Genomic DNA, 20865 nt, shown 5'->3' with positions numbered 1-20865 from the left:
CCCGCACTGCCAGGGGCCAGGCCCCCTGCCACCTCCGCGACCCCCGCCACGGCCAGAAGAAGCAGCAGCGCGCCTCGCGGGGAGGCCGGGACGGCCGCCATGTCCGGGCCGGGGGTCCGGAGCCGCGGGATGCTCGGACCCAGCCTGGCAGCCGCCGCTGCTCGCGGAAGCCCCGCCCCGGCGGCCTGGACCTTTATTGATTGGCTGCGGCGCTCTCAAGCCCCGCCCCTCGGCCTCTGGGAGTTTCCAAAACCTGCTGGGGGCGGGAACATTCCCGAGACCCCGGCTCTTTGTTAAGGCCCAGCTGTGCGTGGGCTTCTGCTGAGGAGTCCCGCAGACAGGGTTCCCCAAGTGCGGGGTCAGAAGGTGTCAGAGCTGGAAGGGCCCTTTCAACACCTTTACCGCCTCCTGAGCTTTGCAGCTGGGTTCACTGAAGCTCAGAGAGGAGACTGACCTGCCAAGATCACACTCTAAGTTCGCCTGAGAACTAGGGCATAGTCCAAGGCTGAACCAAAGGGACCTCTTCCTTTCACTTCTCTTTACCCTCAATGAGCCTCTTAATATCCTTTCTGCCCAGACGCTGCCTCACACGCAAAGAAAGCACTCGGGTCAACTTGACCTCCCCTAAAATCTGAGGGGCACTGCCGAAGACACGGTCTCCTAACAGGACCGAGGGACAATTTCACCACCAAAGCTCTTTGGCACATGTAGCCTGTATGTGTCTTTGATGTACTGTTATGGTGATTAACATAACATAATAAAATAAAATTTTAAAAAAAAGTACTTACTCCTATTAGGAAAAGGCGGGTGTTGGAATGGTTGTGTATCTAGATATGGAGAGCCTTGAATGTCAGGTTTAGATTTTAAGGAGTAATTTGGAGGTAGGTCCCCACTCCACCCTTTACCCCTACAGCTATTGTGGGGAATGTTTGAGAGGGCCCACTGGCTATCAAAGTGCCTCTCTCCCTCTCTCCGTTCCTGAATTAATACCTTAAAAAAAAAAAAAAAGATTTTATTTATTTGAGAGAGAGAGAGAGCATGGGGGGGCAGAGGGATAAGCAGACTCCCCGCTGAGCAGGGGTTCTCAGGACCCTGAGATCATGACCTGAGCAGAAGGCAGACACTTAACCACTGAGTCCCCAGGGGGCCCCCTCTCCCCTCCCTTTTAAAAAAAGTAGAACCACAGCTACAAATTTAAAATTCCTTAATATTATTAAATATCCAGTGTTACATTTCCCCTATTATCTCATAATTTCCTTTTACAGTTTTTCAAGTTCCAAAGTCCATATATTGTAATTTATATGTGTTTTAGGTCCCTTTGTATCTATTCTCTCTCTTTTAAGTTTACAAAGGGAAAATATAGATAAATTATAATCTTCCTGAAACATCTGCTCTGATGACAACTCTCTTGCTTCAAAGTCTGAGAGGCCACCTGTCTTCTTACAGGATACAGTGATATACAATTATTTAACGTGGAGTCAGAGGTTCTTAGCCATTAGACCCAATCACCTTTTCCAGCTTCATCTCCACACCCTCCCTGCACCTCTGCCACCATTCTTTCAGAACCTCTTACCTTTAGTTCTGGACTTCTGAGGTGCTTTCACCCCTCTGTCACAATATGTATCTCTTCTGCACAGAATTCCCCAATTCCTGTGGTAACCCACTCAGCTGAGAGGACTAAGATGGTTGCTCTGGGTTCAACTGTGCCCTGGAAGGACCTGAACAGGAAGTGGGCTCTTTGTAAGGTGACCAACACATCTTGCTTTGCTTGGAACTGTCCTGATTTTAAAACTGAAAGTCTCATGTCTCAGACACTTCCTTAGTCCCAGGCAAAACAGGATTGTTGGACTCCTTAGCTCTGTGCACCTTAGCAAATGTCATAGAGAGGCCTGTAAGGAGGTTTCCATATGGAAAAATGGGGTCATACAGGTAATAGATACCGTTCCCAAGATAATTCAATAGGTAGACCAATTGTTATAAGCCATGCAGATGGGTCATTAGACCATTGGGTCCCTGTACTAGATTCCTAGGCTGCCATAACAGAGTACTACAAACTGGGTGGCTTAAGCAACAGAAATTTATTGTCTTAGAGTTCTTGAAGCTAGAAGTCTGAGATCAAAGTGTTGGCAGTGTTGGTTCCTTTTGGGAGCTGTGAGGGAGAATCTGACTCATACCTCTCTCCTAGCTTCTGCTGTGTTACTGGCAGTCGTTGGCACTCCTGGGCTAGTAGACACATCACCTTGATCTCTGCCTTCCTTTTCACATAGAATTCTCCTTGTGTGTGTGTCTGTGTCCAAATTTATCCTTTTTATAAGGACACTAGTCATATTGATTTAGGGGCCCACCCTATTCCAGTATGACCTCATCTTAACTAATAACATCTACAATAACCCCTATTTCTAAATAGGGTCACATTCTGAGGTACTGGGGGTTAGGACTTCAACTTATGAATTTGGGGGGGAGGCAGGGACACACAGTTCAACTCATAACGATTCCTAAAGGAAAGACTATCCACCTGCCCCATCAGAAATCATTGACTCTGAAGAAGCAGCTGAAGGAGGAAAGGGATAAAGGACTGCTCAGTTGCGGTTCAAAGATCCTAAGTCCCCAATAACATGAGTGGTTGGCTGCACCTCTGTTGACTTTAGAGGTGATACCTGGAGTCTCATGCACAAAGAGAATGCCTGAATACTTGGAGATCTCTTAGCTATAGAATCAGAAGTGACTTTATTTCCAGGTAATTCTTATGAGATATGGCAGTAAAGTTGCTCTGGACAAGTAAATCAATATAGTTATACCAGTGAGGTTGAGGGGAACTGGTAGTAGAGATAATTTCTCTACTACCAAGATTTCTATTTGAGACGGACATGTCAGAAGAATGGCTGAAATCTGAGTTGTGATGATGAACCACCAAATGGAAGCTACTTGAGATCCTTCCACACCAAAGGACGGCTGACCAGACACTATATCCTGGGGGAAGTCAAGAAATAGGGACACTGAGGCCCTTCTTAGCCAAGCATTTTCTGGCCAACTCTCTGGTACATTAACCCTCCTGTGGGGGTACCCTCTGAAGCATATAGGATTTGGACACTCTATTGGTGATTGCCCACTGGGGGCAAGTGATCTGACACTGGTCTCAGGCATGTTCAATGCGCTTGAAGAAACAGCACATCCACTTTGGGATTACCTTACTGTATTTTGATGAAGCTAATAGCTTATTTCCTGTTTCCCTTTGATTAGACCACCAGAAGCAGTTAGGTTTCCCATGAGCCAGAAAGCAACAATGTGATGTAGTGTAAAGAGCATGGGCTTAAGATACACCGGAGTCCAAATTGCACTAACTAGCTGTTAATTACATTAGTAGTTCATTGTGTTAACTAACTGTCTGACCTTGGGCAAAGTCATTTAACTTCTCTGAGTCTCAGTTTTTTCCTTTACATAAAGTTTATCTTGGACTTCTTACGAAGATGAAGGAAGATATTACATTTAAAATGTCTAACACAGTGCTTGACAGACAGTGAATGATGTTAAACACTCGAGAACTGTAATGAGAGATATGGACAACCTTCAACCTGGGTCACAGAACTCACTGGCTGGATTTACTTCCCACCTGACTTCCCATCTCCTCCCCAGGAGAGAAGAGTCAAGTCTCGAGGTGTACTAATATGGTAGCCGCTAGCCGCGTGTGGCTCTTGAGTACTAGAGAGATAGCAAGTTGAAATGTGCTGACACCAGATTTTAAAGACTTAGTATGAAAATAAGAACATAAAATATTATTAAAATTATTAAAATTAATTCCACCCGTCTCTTTTTTTTTTTAATTTTAATTATTTATTTGACAGAGACACAGTGAGAGAGGGAACACAAGCAGGGGGAGTGGGAGAGGGAGAAGCAGGCTTCCCACTGAGCAGGGAGCCTGATGCGGGGCTCCATCCCAGGACCCTGGGATCACGACCTGAGCCGAAGGCAGACGCTTAACGACTGAGCCACCCAGGCGCTCTCCACCTGTTTCTTTATACCTATCTTGGGTTTTTTGTGTTGTTGTTGGGTTTTTGTTTTGTTTTAAACAGACTTTTTCTTTTTTTCTTTTCTTTCTTTTTTTTTGTGCAGTTTTCAGTTCGCAGCAAAATTGAGCAGCAAGTATAGAGATTTTGCATATACCCCCCACACCAACATAGGCACAGGCTCTTCTGCTATCAACATCCTGCTCTGAGTGGCACATTTGTTACAATCAATGAACCTACACTGACTCATTATTGTCACCCCAAGTCCAGAGTTTACATGAGGGGTGATTCTTGGTGTTATACATTCTATGGGTTTTGACAAATTTATGAATATCCACCACTATTCTTTTTACTCTTTTTCACGTGGCTGTTAGAAAACTTAAAATTACACATGTGGTTCACTTGGGACTTACATAGTTCCATTCCACGGTGCTGTTGTAATTATCTTTCATTCTAAAGAAAGGTTAACACTTAGAGACCTGTATGGCACTTTTAAAATGTTACCAATAGGGCGCCTGGGTGGCTCAGTCGGTTAAGCATCTGCCTTTGGCTCAGGTCATGATCCTGGGGTCCTGGGACTGAGCCTGGCATCGGGCCCCCCGCTGATCTCCCTCTGCCTGCCGCTCGCTCCCCTTTCTTGTGTTCTCTCTCTCTCTCTGTGTTAAATAAATAAAATCTTTTAACAAATGTTACCAATAATTTTGTCCTGAGCTCAAAACATCTTTCTGTATTTTAGATAAATAAAACCCATAAAATCTTTTGATTCCTGTTTGTGTGGTATAATTTCACCATCCTTTCATGTTTAATTCATCTGTTTCTTTATATTTAAAGTAGGTTTCTTGTAGAAATCATATGGTTGGTTGCTTTTTTTTTTTTAATTTAATCTGACAATATCTGTCTTTTAATTGGAGGAGTCATGTAATTTATTTTATTTTTTAAAATTTTTAAATTTAAATTCAATTTAGTTAACATATAGTGTATTATTCGTTTCAGGGGTAGAGTTTAGTAATTCATCAGTTGCATGTAACACCCAGTGCTCATTACAAGTGCCCTCTTTAATGTCCATCACCCCATCCCCCTACAGCCCTCCCCTCCAGCAACCCTCAGTTTGTTTCCTATAGTTAAGAGTCTCTTATGGTTTGCCTTGCTCTCTGTTTTTATATTTTCTTTTTCCTTCCCTTCCCCTATGTTCATCTGTTTTGTTTCTTAAATTCCACATATGAGTGAAATCATATGGTATTTGTCTTTTTCTGACTGACTTACTTCGCTTAGCATAATACCCTCTAGAGGGTCATTTAGATTTAATATAATTATTGATGTGGCTGAGTTTAAATCTACCATCTTGCTATTTGTTTTCTATTTGCTCCATTTGTTCTTTTTTCCATTTTCCCATTTTTTCTCTTTTCCTACATTCTTCTGGAATAATAGAGTGTTTGGAGTGTTGTTTTTATGATTTCATTTTATCTTCTCTATTGGCTTAGTAATTCTACCTCTTTATTTTACTTTTCAGTAGGTGCTCTAGGGTTTATAGTGAACATTTTAACTTATTACAGCCTATCTTCAAATAATAATTACCACTTCATGTAAAATGTAAGAACATGACAACAATATTCCATTTTCCCCCTTCTTATTTTTGTGCTAATGTTGTCATACACTTTGCTTCCACACAGTATTATTATTTTGCTTTAAATAGCCAGTTATTTAAACCAGGGATTATAAAGCAAGAAATAATGTCTTTTATATTTACCCACATGTTAAGCACTTTGGATGCTCTTCATTCATTGATATAGATCCACATTTCTCTCTGGTATCTGGAGGAGAGAAAATTTTTGATTAAGAACATAGCAGGTTTTGTTGATTTTAATTAGCTAGGATCCCATACTTTGTTTTCAGGAATTTATGCATAGTAAATTTCTGAAGTTACTCTTTAATGAAAATAATTTTTCTGGATTTGTCTAGCTTAAACACATTTTACTATCATGAATCAATCTATCTTGAAAAGAAAGAGGTTCGTTTTGAATTCTTTAAGACTTGATGATATGTGGGGGCACTTGGGTGGCTCAGTCACTTGGGCATCTGAATCTTGGTTTCGGCTCAGATTGTGATCTCAGGGTTTTGAGATTGAGCCCCTTGTCAGGCTTTGTGCTTAGTGGGGGAGGCTGCTTGAGATTCTCTCTTTCTCTCTCCCTCTGTCCCTTCCCCCCAAAATAAATAAATAAATCTTAAAAAAAAAAAGATTTGATGATCTCTGTCTTCATATGTATATAATGGGCCAATTTTTAAAATATTAATATATTTCTTACATATAAAATATATTCTTATTTCTTATAATTCCTTCATTAGAACTAAAACACGAGGGTAAGGCATTCATTTCTTCAGAGATGATTACTAGAGTAGAACAGTAGACAAAGAAGACAATTCCTAACTTTTTGGTTTTAAAAATACACCTTTGAAATTCCAGGCAGAGACGGTGGTCATCAGAGTAAAAGCTTCTGAGATATCAGAATCTAGCCCCAAAGGCTGAGGGCATATGAACAACAGACGTGGAAGAATACTCTGAGAGACACAGTCCTGCCCCCCTGGAGTTCAGGGAAGTGCCATACGTCATAAAATTCCCCTGCACTCGCGTGATGTGAGTGTAGAAGAGAAATGGCTGCACGCGTGCCTTGTTCCCTGGTCTCCGCTTGCAGGGCCATCGAAGAGAAGCTGAGCGCTTGCTATGCCATTTGAGGGGGGCAAGCAGGAGGTGAGAGAGCACTGAGAGCCTGCAGAGGCCGTGCCTATTGTTTGCATGATCTCTACAACCGGATACCACACGAGAGTGCAAGTGTCAACAGGAATTGATGATGACAACTGAGGACCAGATGTCCTGCCTTCTTTTCCAGTCCCCACTGGCGGGTCTGGCCCTATATAGGCCTCTGAAAGCTAGGGAGGGGCTTGAGGAGAGGCCTCCACAAAGCTGAGATCCCACTGAATGGACTGAAATTAAGTTTTAGCCACTTAACAGGAGAGGGACTTGCAGAGACAACTAGCTTAGAAGCAATGGTCCAGCCAGAGAAGACATTTTCTACCTGTTATCATGTTCACTGCTGATTTAAGAACTGGGAGTATGGCTTCGTAAAACAAAGGTGATCCTTGTGCCTGAAAGCAGAATCTGTGTGTATCTGCCCTCCCCATCGGCCTCTGAGTTGAGATCTCACAGGAGGAAGAGAAGCCCTACCCCAAGGCACCCAGTACCGACACATTATACAATTCAGCACTGTGACCCTTAATCTGTGATGCTGGTAGAATACCTGCCAGCCGATGATGAGTCCTCTAAAGACATGAGCCTGCCAAATGATGGAGAGAGCCCAAATGTCCATCGACTGATGAATGGATAAATGAATATTACTCAGCCATCAAAAAAAAAATCTTGCTGTTTGCAATGACGTGGATGGAGCTAGACTGTATTATGCTAAGTGAGTAAGTCCATCAGAGAAAGGCAAATACCGTATGATTTCACTCATATGTGGAATTTAAGAAAACAGATGAGCATATGGGAAGGGGCAAAAGAAAAAAAGGAGAGAGGGAAACAAACCATAAGAGACTCTTCACAATAGAGAACAAACTAAGGGTTACTGGAGGGAGGTGGACGGGGGATGGGCTAGATGGGTGATGGGTATTAAGGAGGGCACTTGTTATGAGCACTGGGTGTTATACGTAAGTGATGAATCACTAAATTCTATCTGAATCCCTAAATTCTACACCTGAAACCAATATTGCCCTGTATGTTCATTAACTGGAATCTAAATAAAAATAAATAAAAACATGAGACTGTGAGAATGAAATTGGCCCCATTCTCTACTTTCTTTGTCTGTGTATTTCAGTAGTTTTCAAACTTAAAAAATATTATTTTTACTTTTTAGCAGTGGAAACTTTTTTCCAACAAAATCTTGTAGAGTCCTGCTATGTAAAAAAGGAGGGGGAAAGCTGTGTTTTATTGCTACATTTCTCTTATAAGTTTAAATTTATAACAATTACTTGGTTCAAAGATAATGAACTAGAATTCAAAGATAATGAGATTTTGATGAACACAAAAACTTGAAATCTGGAATTATGGATGATAACTGCCTTCGCACCAGTTTCAGCCTCCAATTTATTTTGGTATTTTGTTTTGGTTGCCTGCTGTAGAGAAAATTCTCATTCGTACAGATGAGTAGTTTGCAAAGGGTCATGGTTTCTGAAATAGCTCACCTTGCAATCTCAAACCACTTTTTATTTAAATCAAGATGGTACCTTGAAGAAGAAGTACTGAGAAATTTTTGTTTCAGTATCGATTTGTGAAAATTTATGTCCACACCAAAATCCACACATGGATATTTATAGCAGCTTTCTTCATAATTGCCAAAACTTGGAAACAACCAAGATGCCCTTCAGTAGATAAGTGGATAAATAAGCCGTGGTACATCCAGACTGTGGAATATTGTTCAGCACTACAAAGAAATGAGCTATCAAGCTATGAAAAGACATGGAGGAAGTTTAAAAGCATGTTATTAAGTGAAAGAAGCCAATCTGAAAAGGTTATATACTGTATGATTCCAACTATATGACATTCTGGAAAAGTAAAAAGACGAGGGGTTTCCAGGGGTTAGTGGGGAGGGAGGGAGGGATGAAGAAACAGAGCATGGAGGCTTTTTAGGGCAGTGAAGGGATTTTGCACAAAACTATAGTCATTATACATTTGTCCAAACCCACAGACTGTACACCACCAAGAGTAAATACTAATGTAAATTATGGACTCTGGGTGATGACGGTCAGTGTAGGTTCATTGGTTCTAACAAAGATAATCACTCTGGGGGGAGGGGATGTCGATAATGAGGGGGATGGTATATGTGCGGAAATGGGGCTATATGGGAACTGTCTGTACTTTCTGCCCAGTTTCGCTGTGAACTTGAAACTGCTCTAAAAGAAAAAGTTTATTAATTTAAAAAATGCTAGCTTGACATTAAAAATCAGAAAAAAATAGTGGTTCACTAATAAGATTGGATAACTGTTCAATTCCTTACCATAAATGTAGTCAGAGAAGTAACACCCCAAATTTATGGTTAATCCCATTACTATTTATAATGTGACATTATTACTGTGTGACCAGTTATATGTTCATTTGTTATTGTGCAATCGGCTATTACACCATGATGAGAACATGCACCAAGCAGATGAATCTGACCCTTGCCCGACACTTAATTGAGAACAGTGCTTATGTGTACTTCCTGGTGTAATTATATATACATGAGCGGATGTGCATCAGCCTAGATTAAAGAAAAGATCGGTGCAGAACTACACTTTTTATAATCAAGGACACGTTTAAAGAAGATAAAACAAATGCACAGAGATGGCAGGAAGAGATTTATTCTGAGGTCTATGCAAAAGGAAGTCAACTCAATGGCACGCATGCTAACGTTACACACTAGGGGCCCCTAGTGTGTAAAAAACTCAAAACATCGCAAGTTTACATGTGTCCATTGTTTTACTACCTATTAAAAGTTATTTGGGATATATATACTTTAAAGAAATACTTGTGGAGTCTGACAAACTTCCATTTGGCAGTAGTTTGATACTTGTTTGATCAGACTTTATTATTCAGGAGTTTTGTACAATGTATGTTTGAACTTGTCCATTTTAATTCCGATACCTTCTCTCTTCCAAAATAATGAATCACACCCCCTTCCACAGCTGGAATAAATATGTTATTCTGTTCTTTTTTAGCTTTTTGTCATCACGATGGTATTTTATGTTGAATTCCAGTCCTTCAGTAGTGTGCGGCAACGTACGGTGTAACGTGGGGATCACAGGCAAACCTTCATTCAATTGAAAGTTGTGGCTGCCCACTATTAAAAAGTGATTTTTTTTCTTCATGCTTTGAATTTCGACCTGACATATGTGTATTTAATTCTTATAGTTGGGATCTTCTGGTGTCTGATACCACTGATGTTACAAAACTTTAAAAAGCAATGGTATGTAGTTCAGTAATTGCTACCTTGTAGTAAGTTCAAATCTGGTAGGAAGAATCTAACATTGTTCCCTTGAAAAGATCTTTGTGTTGTTCAATTGTTCTTCACAGCAACTTATGTAGCTCAGTGGAGTCTTGGAAGGATTTAAAAACACTAAATAATTATGTTTCTGAGCCCTGAGCCCAGCTTTTCTATTGGCCTTACCTCTGACATAAGGAAATTGAAATATTTGGAGGTAGAGCTCATATTAGAGAAGGTCTTCTGTTTGATACAGTTTGAGAGCTTCTACCCTAGAAATTAAGGTCATTTTTATTGTTCTTCTCCCTTGCTTCTCCCGAGAGTGACTCCTGGTCAATCACTCTGCCTTCCCCTGTGCTCCCAAAACACTCTTATAATTTTTTTTTTCTTAACTCTCTCATGCCTGCAATTAAGTTTGTTTCCAATTATTGAACACTTACTTGTTGCCACTGTAACTAGCATATTATTCATGTTTTTTTCCTTTTGTATATTGATGGTATGTAGGAATACAATTGATTTTTGAGAAGTTATTTCTATCTCCTTAACTTTTCTGAACTCATATTACTGCTAATAGCTTTCTGGTTAATTTTTGGAACTATAATAATTGTGTTTTCTGCAAAATTTGATATGTATTTCTTTCTCTGCTACAATTATGCCTCTTATTCTGCACCTGACCACATTTTATTTTATTTTTAAAAAAGATTTACTTATTTGAGAGAGAGAGAGCGCACGAGCAGGGAGGAGAGGCAGAGGGAGAGGGAGAGGCAGAGGGAGAGGGAGAAGCAGGCTTCCCGCGGAGCAGGGAGCCTGACGCGGAGCTCGATCCCAGGACCCCGGGATCATGACCTGAGCTGAAGGCAGATGCTTAACCGACTGAGCCACCTGGGTGCCCCTGACCGCATATTGTATTTGCGCTTGACTGCACTTTGGAGCTATTGGAAATGGGAATGGCTAGTTTCTGGTCTAATATGTAAGAAGCTAGGTAGTCAACACTCTACTGACAAGTAAGAAGCTGAACGAACTGATCAATCAACAATCCTTAGATCCATAGAGAAGTGAGGGGACAGGGCAAACTGCTGCCCTAGAAACTGGAGAGACCAGACCGGGTGTCTGATGCCAACGGACCTGGCACATGCAGGAGCCTTCCACGCAGGAGTTGTTTCCCTGCCTCTTCCTTCAGTCCCTCAGTCCTGCTCCCAAGGCTTCTAGGGCTTGCTGCTCAGTGTGGCCTGCAGAGCAGCAACATAGGCATCCCCTAGGAACTTGTCAGAGATGCAGGGTCTCGGGTCCCACCTCAGACTCACTGAATCCAGATCGGCGTTTCCACAACATCCCCAGGTGACTCTTGAGCACGCTGAGATTCAAGAAGGACGGATCTCCGAGGCTGGCAGAAATGGCCACCAGGTGGCGGGCGTGCAGAGGCACGGGTAGCCAGGGTCACAGATCGGCCACCAGAGGCTCCTTCAAATCTGTGCCCCAAGTGGCATTAGCAGTTTGGAGCCATAGCTCATGAACTGTGGAGGGGGGAACCCAGAGGGGACCCCTAATCAATGAGTGACAGGTTGTGGGGTGTGAGCCATGAATCCCTCCCTTCTGGGCTCTCCTAGGTGTCTTCCCATGCATTGTTTATTGACAGGAATGGGGGGATATGCTCCCATTTCACAGACAAAGAAATTGAGGCTCAGAGAGGGAAAGAAACTCAACAGTAGCAAACAGCTACTGGAAGGGTAGGTCTCTGGCTCCCTGGCCTGGGCTCACAGTACTTCTGGAGGGACGTGGCAGGATGGCTCAGCCCCAGTCTGTGCTGACTGGAGCAGCCCGCATGTCCCCCTCCCCATTCTCCCCTACCCAGTTGCTCTTTGAACTGCTCTCTTGTTTTCCTGGGGAGTGCAAGAAGCAGCTGTTGTAATCATTCAATTTGGAATACTAATGGACTTTCCACAATACTCAGGTTCCTGGACTTAACTCCCAGGGGAACAGAGCATCAGTCTTAATTGGGAGCAAGCAGAACCAGCCCTGGTCCTCAAAGGATCCCCTGGGAATCTTAATGGTTCCTGAGTCTGTGGCTAGTACCAGCTGTGAGCCAGCGACTCTTCAGTGAACTTTCATCTCAATCTGTTTAGTTTTGCTCTTTTAGTTAGAGGAACAAAGATTTACTTGCGTAGGCTCAAGTAAATTTTTTCTCCTTTTTTTCCCCCTAAGAATTCATTTGGGTTGACTAGGGAAATCACCTAGAATTCATGAGCAGAAGTTTTAGTAGAGCTGAGGCTGATGGAGCCAGAACACTGGTGTTTCCAGACTCTAAAGAAAATTTTTTAAATGGGGTGCGGGAGCAAAGGGCTGTAATAAAGCTCAACTCCACCCCTCTTATTCACTATTAGTAAGACTTGCTCTAAGCACGATGTTAACACAACGAAACAAAGGAAAATGTAGAGACAGCAACAGATAGCCCCAGCCCCTCCCTGTGTCCCCTTGCCCAACTTCTCCTGGGGTAACCCACTTTCCTCTATTTGCCCGTAGCCCCGCTCACCTCTGCTGGTGAGGAGGGTCGGATTGTGGTCAATTCAACGAGAGTAGGATCCTCATTTTACAGCTTTCCAAGGAGGGATGTTCTGACCCCTGCTCACTGTCCCCAGGCCCAAAGAGAAGTTCAGTAGAGATTGGTGTACTCTTTCCTCTCTCCTGCTAGAAAGCCCACAAGAAGTCCTAATCTTTGCAGATAGTTTTGGTATTTTATATGCAATCCTACATGAAAGGAACCTCTACCACCACCCAGAATCTGGGAACGAGCAGAATCTTTCAAGTGCAATTGCCAGATAGCACGGACATACCTTCGGGGGTATCCATGACAAAGGACCTGAGATCTGCTCATAGAGCCTTGTATTCAGGTAAATCTAAGTACAGATGTGGAAATAATTATAATCACCATCTCCTGTATCATGTAACACATATAAGAAGTCAAGGGGACTGGGAGTTGAGGAAGCAGCACAGGACAAGGATGCCCTAGGGACCGTGATACTGGAAGGTGACTTTTACAAAGTCTCATTTTCACCATCCTAGTCTCATGCCTATGGCCTGGGGTTAGAATCACCACCTTGGAAAGTCAACCTGGAAAGGACCTCGAGGGCATCCAGTGCCAAACTTAGGTAGAGCAGGGGAGAGACAGCAAGGCCCAGAGAAGGAGCTGTGAGGAGCTACGTCGCCCACAGTCCCACCACTGCCCCTCCCACCGCCGTGTTTTGTCATTAGTTCATTTGGGTTTTGTTTGTTTATTCATTTCCTTGCTTGTTGCTTTGTTCACTTGTTGGTCTCATAATATATGCCTGGCATCATCCCACAAAGGACTGACATAACCCAAAACTACACCCAAGGCCAAAAAGTTAAAACTGGACAGGTGAGAAAATGGGGCAAAGGAAACCTAAAAGTAGAAAAATTATAAAATTACAAAGCCAAGGAGGAGTAAGATTCACCTCGGAAGGCAAACCATCAAGAGGACTTCTCAGCTGTAGAGTTGAGACATGATACAAACAACCCAGGAACAGGTTTGAATCTAGGACAAAAATTCAGATGTACAAGGAATATTCTGTATTTGTTATCTTTAATCAAATTAAGTCTGGCATTGAGCCGCCTCTGACCAGGCTGGGAATATTCTGCCTCCATATTCAATAAGAGACATTCTAGGGGCACCGGGGTGGCTCAGTTGGTTAAGCGTCCAACTCTTGGTTTGGGCTCAGGTGGTGATCTCAAGGGTTGTGAGATCCAGCTTCTCCTGGGGCTCTGAGCTCAGCGGGGAGTCTGCTTCCCCTCTCCCTTTCCCTCTGCCCCTCCTCCCGCTCATGCACTCTCTCTCTAATAAAAAATAATAAGATCTTAAAAAAGAGGCACTTTACCCTCCTAGGGATTTCCCAGAGGCAGGAAGCCTCACGTAGGGCCCAGAAAATGGTAGACATTTGTTGGCTGCCCTTCCGGGGTCCATTGCCCCTCTATCACTTTCTTACTCACAACTCCAGATTTTCCTCTGGATAGCAGCTGTAGACTTAGGTTAGACTGACCCCATCTTCTGTTTCAGAGGAGGGTCCTGCTGGTCTAAGTCAATCTGCATACCCTTATCTCACCTGCCACTGTGATTGGTTTGCTGTTTGCATTGATGGGTCCAGTCAGAGCAAACCTCAGGACACTTGTTCTCTGGTTGCAGGAACCAGTGGTTTCTATTGCGTAAGTGAATGGGGAAACTGCAGGTCTGGGACAATGGCAGCCATCTTGTGACCACGAGAAGAGTCAGCCTGAGAACAAACCTGACACTTGGAAGAGTGAAGAGTCAAGAGAATCTCAGAGCAAAGGAGCTAGAGTCTGATTAACTTTGCCTGAGGTTGGCCCTACTTTTGGATAAATCCATATTATTCTTAAACCAGGTTGAGTAGAATTCTCTCTTTTGTGCAAAGGTCTCTCACCCAATATGACCTCCAACCTCCAAGCTGTTATGGCTGCTCTCCAAGAGTCCAAACCTGCAGGCCCCCCAGCCCATCACGCATCACACCTGTGCCATAACCAACTCTTACTAATGGCTGGTGATAGCTGTGCAACTGAGGATTATTATAACCCTTTGCTTTCCCCAAAATATTTTCTGGATTTCCTTATTGTCTGGGCACCCACATGGGAGTGTTTGACGCTGTGAGTCACGTAGCTTGTGTGGGGAACAAAAGATTGAGAGTTGCTGCCTTTCAGCCATGCAGTGCTGTATTAGTGCGTGACTGGAGCTGGGATATGGGGAGGAGAGCACAAACATCTCTCTGTGCTTCCTCAGAGTGTTCCACACTCAAGGTAAGAGCCCTCTTCTCCTGGCGCTAAGACTTAAGGTGAATTCTTGCCATGGTGCTATCAGCCAATATGCTGTGATGGTATAGATGACATTTTTCTGAACGCAGGCCTCTAGGAAAATCCTGAAGCTTGTACAGTGATTAGCAGTTCTATATGGGGCCTCACAGTATATTCCAAGAGCCCAGTTCTACTAAAACCAGATTCTGTGTTTGTCTCTTAATTTTGCACACACCAATGAGGCTTCACGGACATGTACCAGCTTCTGGTGGCAGAGAATCTAAGATTTCGCTAGCATAAAATTGCTATGATATGATGTCACTGTGGTTGTGCACAAAGCCAACAACTAGCCAACATTTCTAGAAATGTGAAGGCTCTTTCCTTCTAGGGTCATAGAAGCTTCCATTAACTATGGAACAATGGGTGGGTGAATAGATAGAGAAGCAGTTTACTTTTTAGTCTTAGTCCCATGGTCTACAGCATGGACCTTAGAAAATTTCCTTCTCTACTTTGGGTTACCATTTCCCCATGAATACAATGAGGAGTTTGGAGGTCTTGCATTCTGGCAGCCTGGAAATCACTGATAGTCACTCAGTTAGGTGTTATTGATGTACCAGGTTCTTCATAGCAGCCTTCACATCCTTGTTCCTGAGGCTGTAGATGATGGGGTTGAGCATGGGGGTCACCACCCCATAGAAGAGAGAGGTGAGCTTCTCTGAAAGGTCCTGCTTGTCTGCTCCCTGGGGGTCCTTGGATTTGGGCTTTCCATACATGAAAAGGATGGTCCCATAGAAGACGACCACCACTGTGAGGTGGGCAGAGCAGGTGGAAAAGGCCTTTTTCCTCCCCTCAGTTGAAGGGATCCTCAGGATGGTAGCAATGATGAACACATAGGAGACAAAAATGAACAAAACTGGGGCCCCCAGGAAGATCACATTAGCCACGACCATGCTGATCACATTGATGGAGATGTCAGCACAGGCCAGCTTCAGGACAGCCAGGATCTCACAGGTGAAGTGGTTGATGACATTGTCCCCACAGAAGGGCACTCTCATAGCCTGCGATGTCTGAACTACAGAGTTGGTGATACCAGCTGCCCAGGAGCTGACAGCCATGGGCACGTAGGCAGCCTTGCTCATGACCACAGGATACCTAAGGGGGTTACAGATGGCCACATAGCGATCAAATGCCATCATGCCCAGAAGCACACACTCTGTGGCTCCCATGGCAAAGGAGAGAAACATCTGCATGGCACAGGCTGAGAAGGGTATGGTTTTTCTGGGGGTCAGGAAGCTGTCAAGAATGAGGGGGACTGAGGAGGTTGTGTAGCAGATGTCCAGGAAGGAGAGGTTCCCCAGGAAGAAGTACATGGGTGTGTGCAGGCGGGAGTCAAGGATGGTCACCAGGATGAGGACCCCATTGCCCAGCAAGATCACCAGGTACATCAGTAGGATGAGCACAAAGAACGTTTTCTCCAGCCTTGTGTGGGCTGAGAGTCCCAGGAGAATGAACCCCACCACAGGGGAGGTCTGATTGGACCTGTCCATGGTGCATCCGCTCTGTCACCTGCAGGAACTCTCTGCTATCAATTTCAGCACTCTCTGACTCCAAAAGGGCCTGGGCAACAGGGCAAAAATCCCCACCCTGCTGAGCAACTGGAGAATAGCTCTGACAATTTGGTCATCTCTATAGGATTCTAGGAAAAATGTAGTAGAGAATAATATTTAACTTCTGCTTCTAGTAAGAATGAAGAATTAAATTGGACTAACTGTCCTGCATATGACAATTTAAAAAAGTAGACAATGACATAAAACGTCTGCATAAAGCATTGGTGAGGTTATAAGACAGTAACGAATCATAGGGTCACGATTCTGGGAATCATGGAATTCTGGGAATCTGGAATTCTGGGAATCTGGAATTCAGAGAAGTCCAGCATTTGAGGCTATGAGTCAACTGAGGCATTTACAGCATCTGGAGGTAGCTACTGAGAGGCTAAGAAGCATACACACAGCTTCCTGAAGGTGGGGGGCAGGTTTTGAAGTGCAACGCTCACTGTGAAGGGCCTCTAACTAAACTGAGTTGGCCAGTCCTCTCCCAAGAACCTGGATCATGTGAAGAAAATGTTCCCTTTATGCCATCATCACTAGATCCAGAAACACGGCTCATTATTATTACTGAACTTTGGATTCTTAACTACAAAAAAAGAAAGAGCCTCCCACCCCCATCCCCGGTTTTAATCAAGAAGGGACAACTGCATGTGTGCAAGTGACTATGAGCTGTGTGGTCCTGGGCAAGCCCTGTCCCTTCTGTACGAGGTGGGATGAGGCCAGATGATCTCTCTCAGAGACATTTGCAGTTTGCTGGGTCTATATGACTCCGTGAGAATAACACCATACCAATGAAGGGGCTTCTCCCCTTCCTGAGCCTCTACTCCATTACAATCAAGTCTGATGACTGAAATGTAACTTGCTAACGAAAATTTTGATATGATCAAAATCTGAACTTACCTGGATCAGAAGCATGGTGAACACAAGCGATCTGTTTGTTTCCTAAGGGTTGGGAAGAGGCCACATGTCAGAAATAGCAACACTGGGTCTGAAGTGCCAGGGTGAGGGCTCAGAACATGTGACGAGGGAGGTGAAGGGTCCAGCCGGTCCTCTACCCTCCACCTGCCTCCTGTGCTCAGGGCACAATCTCCAAAGGACTGGCCATCACCTTTAGAAGATAATTTAAATTCTAGTGTGTTCTTCGGGACCAATTTAGTCCCTGAAGTCATTTAAAGTTTGGAAAGTGAGTGGTACTCAGTTTAGAAACTTTGTATCCTTCTGGGATAACATCCCCAAGATCCAATTATGCTGAAGGCACTGGAGGAAGTTTGCTGCCTGCTTGCTTTCTCCCTCCCATCCCTCCTTCCTTCTTCCCTGTCTCCCTTCTTCCCTCTGACCATCATACTCCTGTTAAGAGAGTCCAACACCCTGCTGGGCAATGATCCCAGCACTCAGCCTGACTCCCAAATCTTTTCTCCTGTGCTGTGGCCAAGCCCCATCACCCTAAGTCTGCGCTTATGCAGTGGTTTTAGGAGCCTGAGTGGAAGATTTTTTTTAAAGATTTTATTTCTTTATTAGAGAGAGACAAAGAGAGGGAGGGAGAGCACGTGAGCAGTGGGGAGGGGCAGAGGGAGAAGCAGACTCCCCCTGAGGAGGGAGCCCCTGATGTGGGGCTCAGTCCCAGGACCCTGAGATCATGACCTGAGCCAAAGACAGACACTTAACTGACTGAGCCCCCTGAGTGGAAGACTTACACTTTCCCTCTAAATTTTCAACTCATTGGATTAGGCCCCTTGAAGCAACCTGCTGCGTTCTTCCTCAATCCTCACCCAGCGTTCATTTAAATCACTGTCTTTTCAGCTTCCTGTCATCCGTGCATGTGCTCTGAAACCTCTTTCATAGGTTTAGGTGATAGAATGTGGCCAAGAACAGGGGTGGGTCCAGAGAATGGGTACGTTCCTTTACTCCGCCAACAATCACTGAGTGGGTACTGCACCTAAGGCGGAGATGGGCGGATATGCGGAGGAACCAGGGTCTCCGCCTTCTGGATTGCGCCCTCTAGTGGCAAGAGAGGAATATGAAAAGAAATGACCAAGGGAGGAAGGGCAGTAGGCTGGGAAAGAGAATGCCCAGGTTTTGGGAGAGCCCAGAGGGAGGCAGGGGTCAGACTTCCCCGGGGAGACGACCCAAAGTCCATCATGTGCTGGAGCTCACTTACCACTGTGTACATTCCTTCCCAGCGCCCATTCAGTGACTTTGTTGGTTGCTTGAAATTGGCCAACCCCTCAGGCAGCAAGCACGCAGTGGGGACACAAGTGTGTAATTTCTGAAGTCTGAATGCTGGATTATCTAAACAATAGTTGCCTGATTCGCTGCTTCATTCCAGCAAGACTCACTCACTGGATATATGCATGCTCTCCTTCCCCTCAAATTGTTTCCATGCTTTATACCATGAAGCACTCGGGCCACAGGACTCAGCTGACTAGACCGGTGGACTCCTGTTCAAGGGGAAGTTAACGTGTGAGCTCTCTGGTGGCCTATACTAGATGATGACTAACCAAACCCTTTAGATCTGTCTCTCAGGAGCTTGAACTCGAACACCAGGATGTAGTCAGCAGCTGGTGTAAGGAAGGAAGGGGAGGAAGGAGAAACCACGGTAAGACAGGCAGTTAGGCCTGAGAAGAAGCCAGAGCCATGGTAAGCTGAAGACGAGTCAGAGGGAAAAAAGTAGGGGGCAATTAGTCTCAGCTGGAGTAAGGCCAGAGTGGTTGAGTCTCCCATGTGGTAGAGCCCTAGAGGTGGGGGACACAGAGCTTTGCCACAGAGGGGCCGGCAGGAGCCCCTCAGATTGACATTGCAGTGCCACAAGGCCCACCTGCACTGCTGTGCCCCCACGAACCCCATAACGTCCCCTTGGCCTGAGGAAACCAAGAGTGAAGGAGGGACAGGCTCCCAGCAGTTCGAGGGCAGAGGTCAAAGGTGTCAGACATCATGAATACAAGGCTGGAGCCCAGTGATGGAGGGTCCCTCCACCTGCTCACATCCAAGTATCCCTCATACTTACCTCAAGGGATCTCGAGGAGCATTAGGTAAGACAAGATTTAGGAAACAGTTATAAATTAATGGCAACTCTTTATTTTTTTTTTAAGATTTTATTTATTTATTTGAGAGAGAGAATGAGATAGAGAGAGCATGAGGGGGGGGAGGGTCAGAGGGAGAAGCAGACTCCCCGCTGAGCAGGGAGCCCGATGCGGGACTCGATCCCAGGACTCCAGGATCATGACCCGAGCCGAAGGCAGTTGCTTAACCAACTGAGCCACCCAGGCGCCCTAATGGCAACTCTTATTAATATCAACGTCTCATCATTATCTCAAATATAACAAATCCAATAGGCCATAACCTCCTCAACCATAGAAACTACTTCTTAGTCATATCTTTATTATTAGTAACCAATGAGCTGGGCACAAAGAGGTACAAAAGCTGTATCCCGAAATGTCAGAAATACCGCTGCAGCCACCCTGTCCCTGCCAGTCCAGATAGGCCCTCCCCCACGTCACCGGCCGGTTCCCAAGATCTGGGATTTTAGCCACTGTTGATTCTTCTCTCTCCAGCATCTCTCCCAGATCTACCTCTAAATCCTATCATTTCTTCCTCCTGAATGTCTCCCTGGGCCCCCATCCCCCCCGTCCCTGTTATTTTCATCCTGGGGCCAGTTCTGTATATTCCTCCCGTGCACAGCCTCCTGGACATCTTTGTGGCTCTCTCAGTCATGCCTGCTCTCTAGATAGTTCTGCTGTGCTGGCATTCTCTGAAGACAAAGACCCATTTCTGGTCATCATGTCCCCCATCTCTACTCTTTGGTACTTGGCACAAGCTATGACATGTTCATAGCAGTTGTTCAGAGTGGTGGGCATGTTGGTGAGAGAGACAGAGAGCGAGAGAATGAACGCCGGGTCACTGAGTGGAGGGGAGGAGGTGGCTGCCTGGCAGGGAATCTGTCTGGCTCAAAGTTCCTGGGAATACTTGAATCACTGAGGCCCAGATCTTCTTCCTTCCAGGTTCTCTGAGGGCAATGACAGAGCCATCTTGGACCCATTATTGTGATCAAAACCCAGGGGAACTCTGATTACCTGGCCAGAGGATGTTCTAAGCTGAGATTTCCTTGTAGTGAGAGGGGGGCATTGGGTAGACTTCACAACATTGTCTAATTGGGTCTATGGGAGTGAAGTCTAAATTCTGAGCCTCTCACCAGACTTTAAATTGCTTCTGGGATAAGGCCCGGCCCCAAAGTACCCAGCCTTAATTCCTGAGAGAGTCACCATGGGGCCCTCCGGAGAAAGTGTGGAGCACAGAGAAGAGGGTGCTGGGCGCAGTAGCTAGGCATGGCTTGCCAGCCCACCGGGGGTACGGCCTCCTCTGGGCCGAGGCTCCTGGCTGAGTCTCAGCCTTGAGAGTCAGCTTTTGTCTCCTTGTCTCTCTGAGCCCCAAGGC

General features: G+C 44.8%; 2 protein-coding genes across 3 annotated transcripts in view; both read right to left on the bottom strand.

Moving 5' to 3' along the window:
• The window catches only part of RECK (reversion inducing cysteine rich protein with kazal motifs), a 71981-nt gene extending 71812 nt beyond the window's left edge, over positions 1-169 (bottom strand). Inside the window, exon 1 of one of the 2 annotated variants that reach the window (XM_078061449.1) lies at positions 2-169. In XM_078061449.1, coding sequence (XP_077917575.1) covers positions 2-101 — 100 coding nt within the window. In that variant the 5' untranslated portion in view covers positions 102-169. The remainder of the gene's footprint in view (position 1) is intronic. The other variant, XM_078061450.1, reaches the window with a different exon arrangement.
• Positions 170-15429: 15260 nt separating this feature from the next.
• Positions 15430-16374, bottom strand: LOC118528691 (olfactory receptor 13C7-like). The gene has a single exon (XM_036081203.2). The coding sequence runs from the start codon at positions 16372-16374 to the stop codon at positions 15430-15432; it is 945 nt and encodes a 314-aa protein (XP_035937096.1).
• Positions 16375-20865: the final 4491 nt, after the last annotated feature.

This window comes from Halichoerus grypus, chromosome 14 (genome assembly GCF_964656455.1).
Source record: "Halichoerus grypus chromosome 14, mHalGry1.hap1.1, whole genome shotgun sequence".
In the NCBI taxonomy this organism is placed as follows: Eukaryota; Metazoa; Chordata; class Mammalia; order Carnivora; family Phocidae; genus Halichoerus; species Halichoerus grypus.
This window is presented reverse-complemented; position numbering and strand designations above follow the sequence as displayed.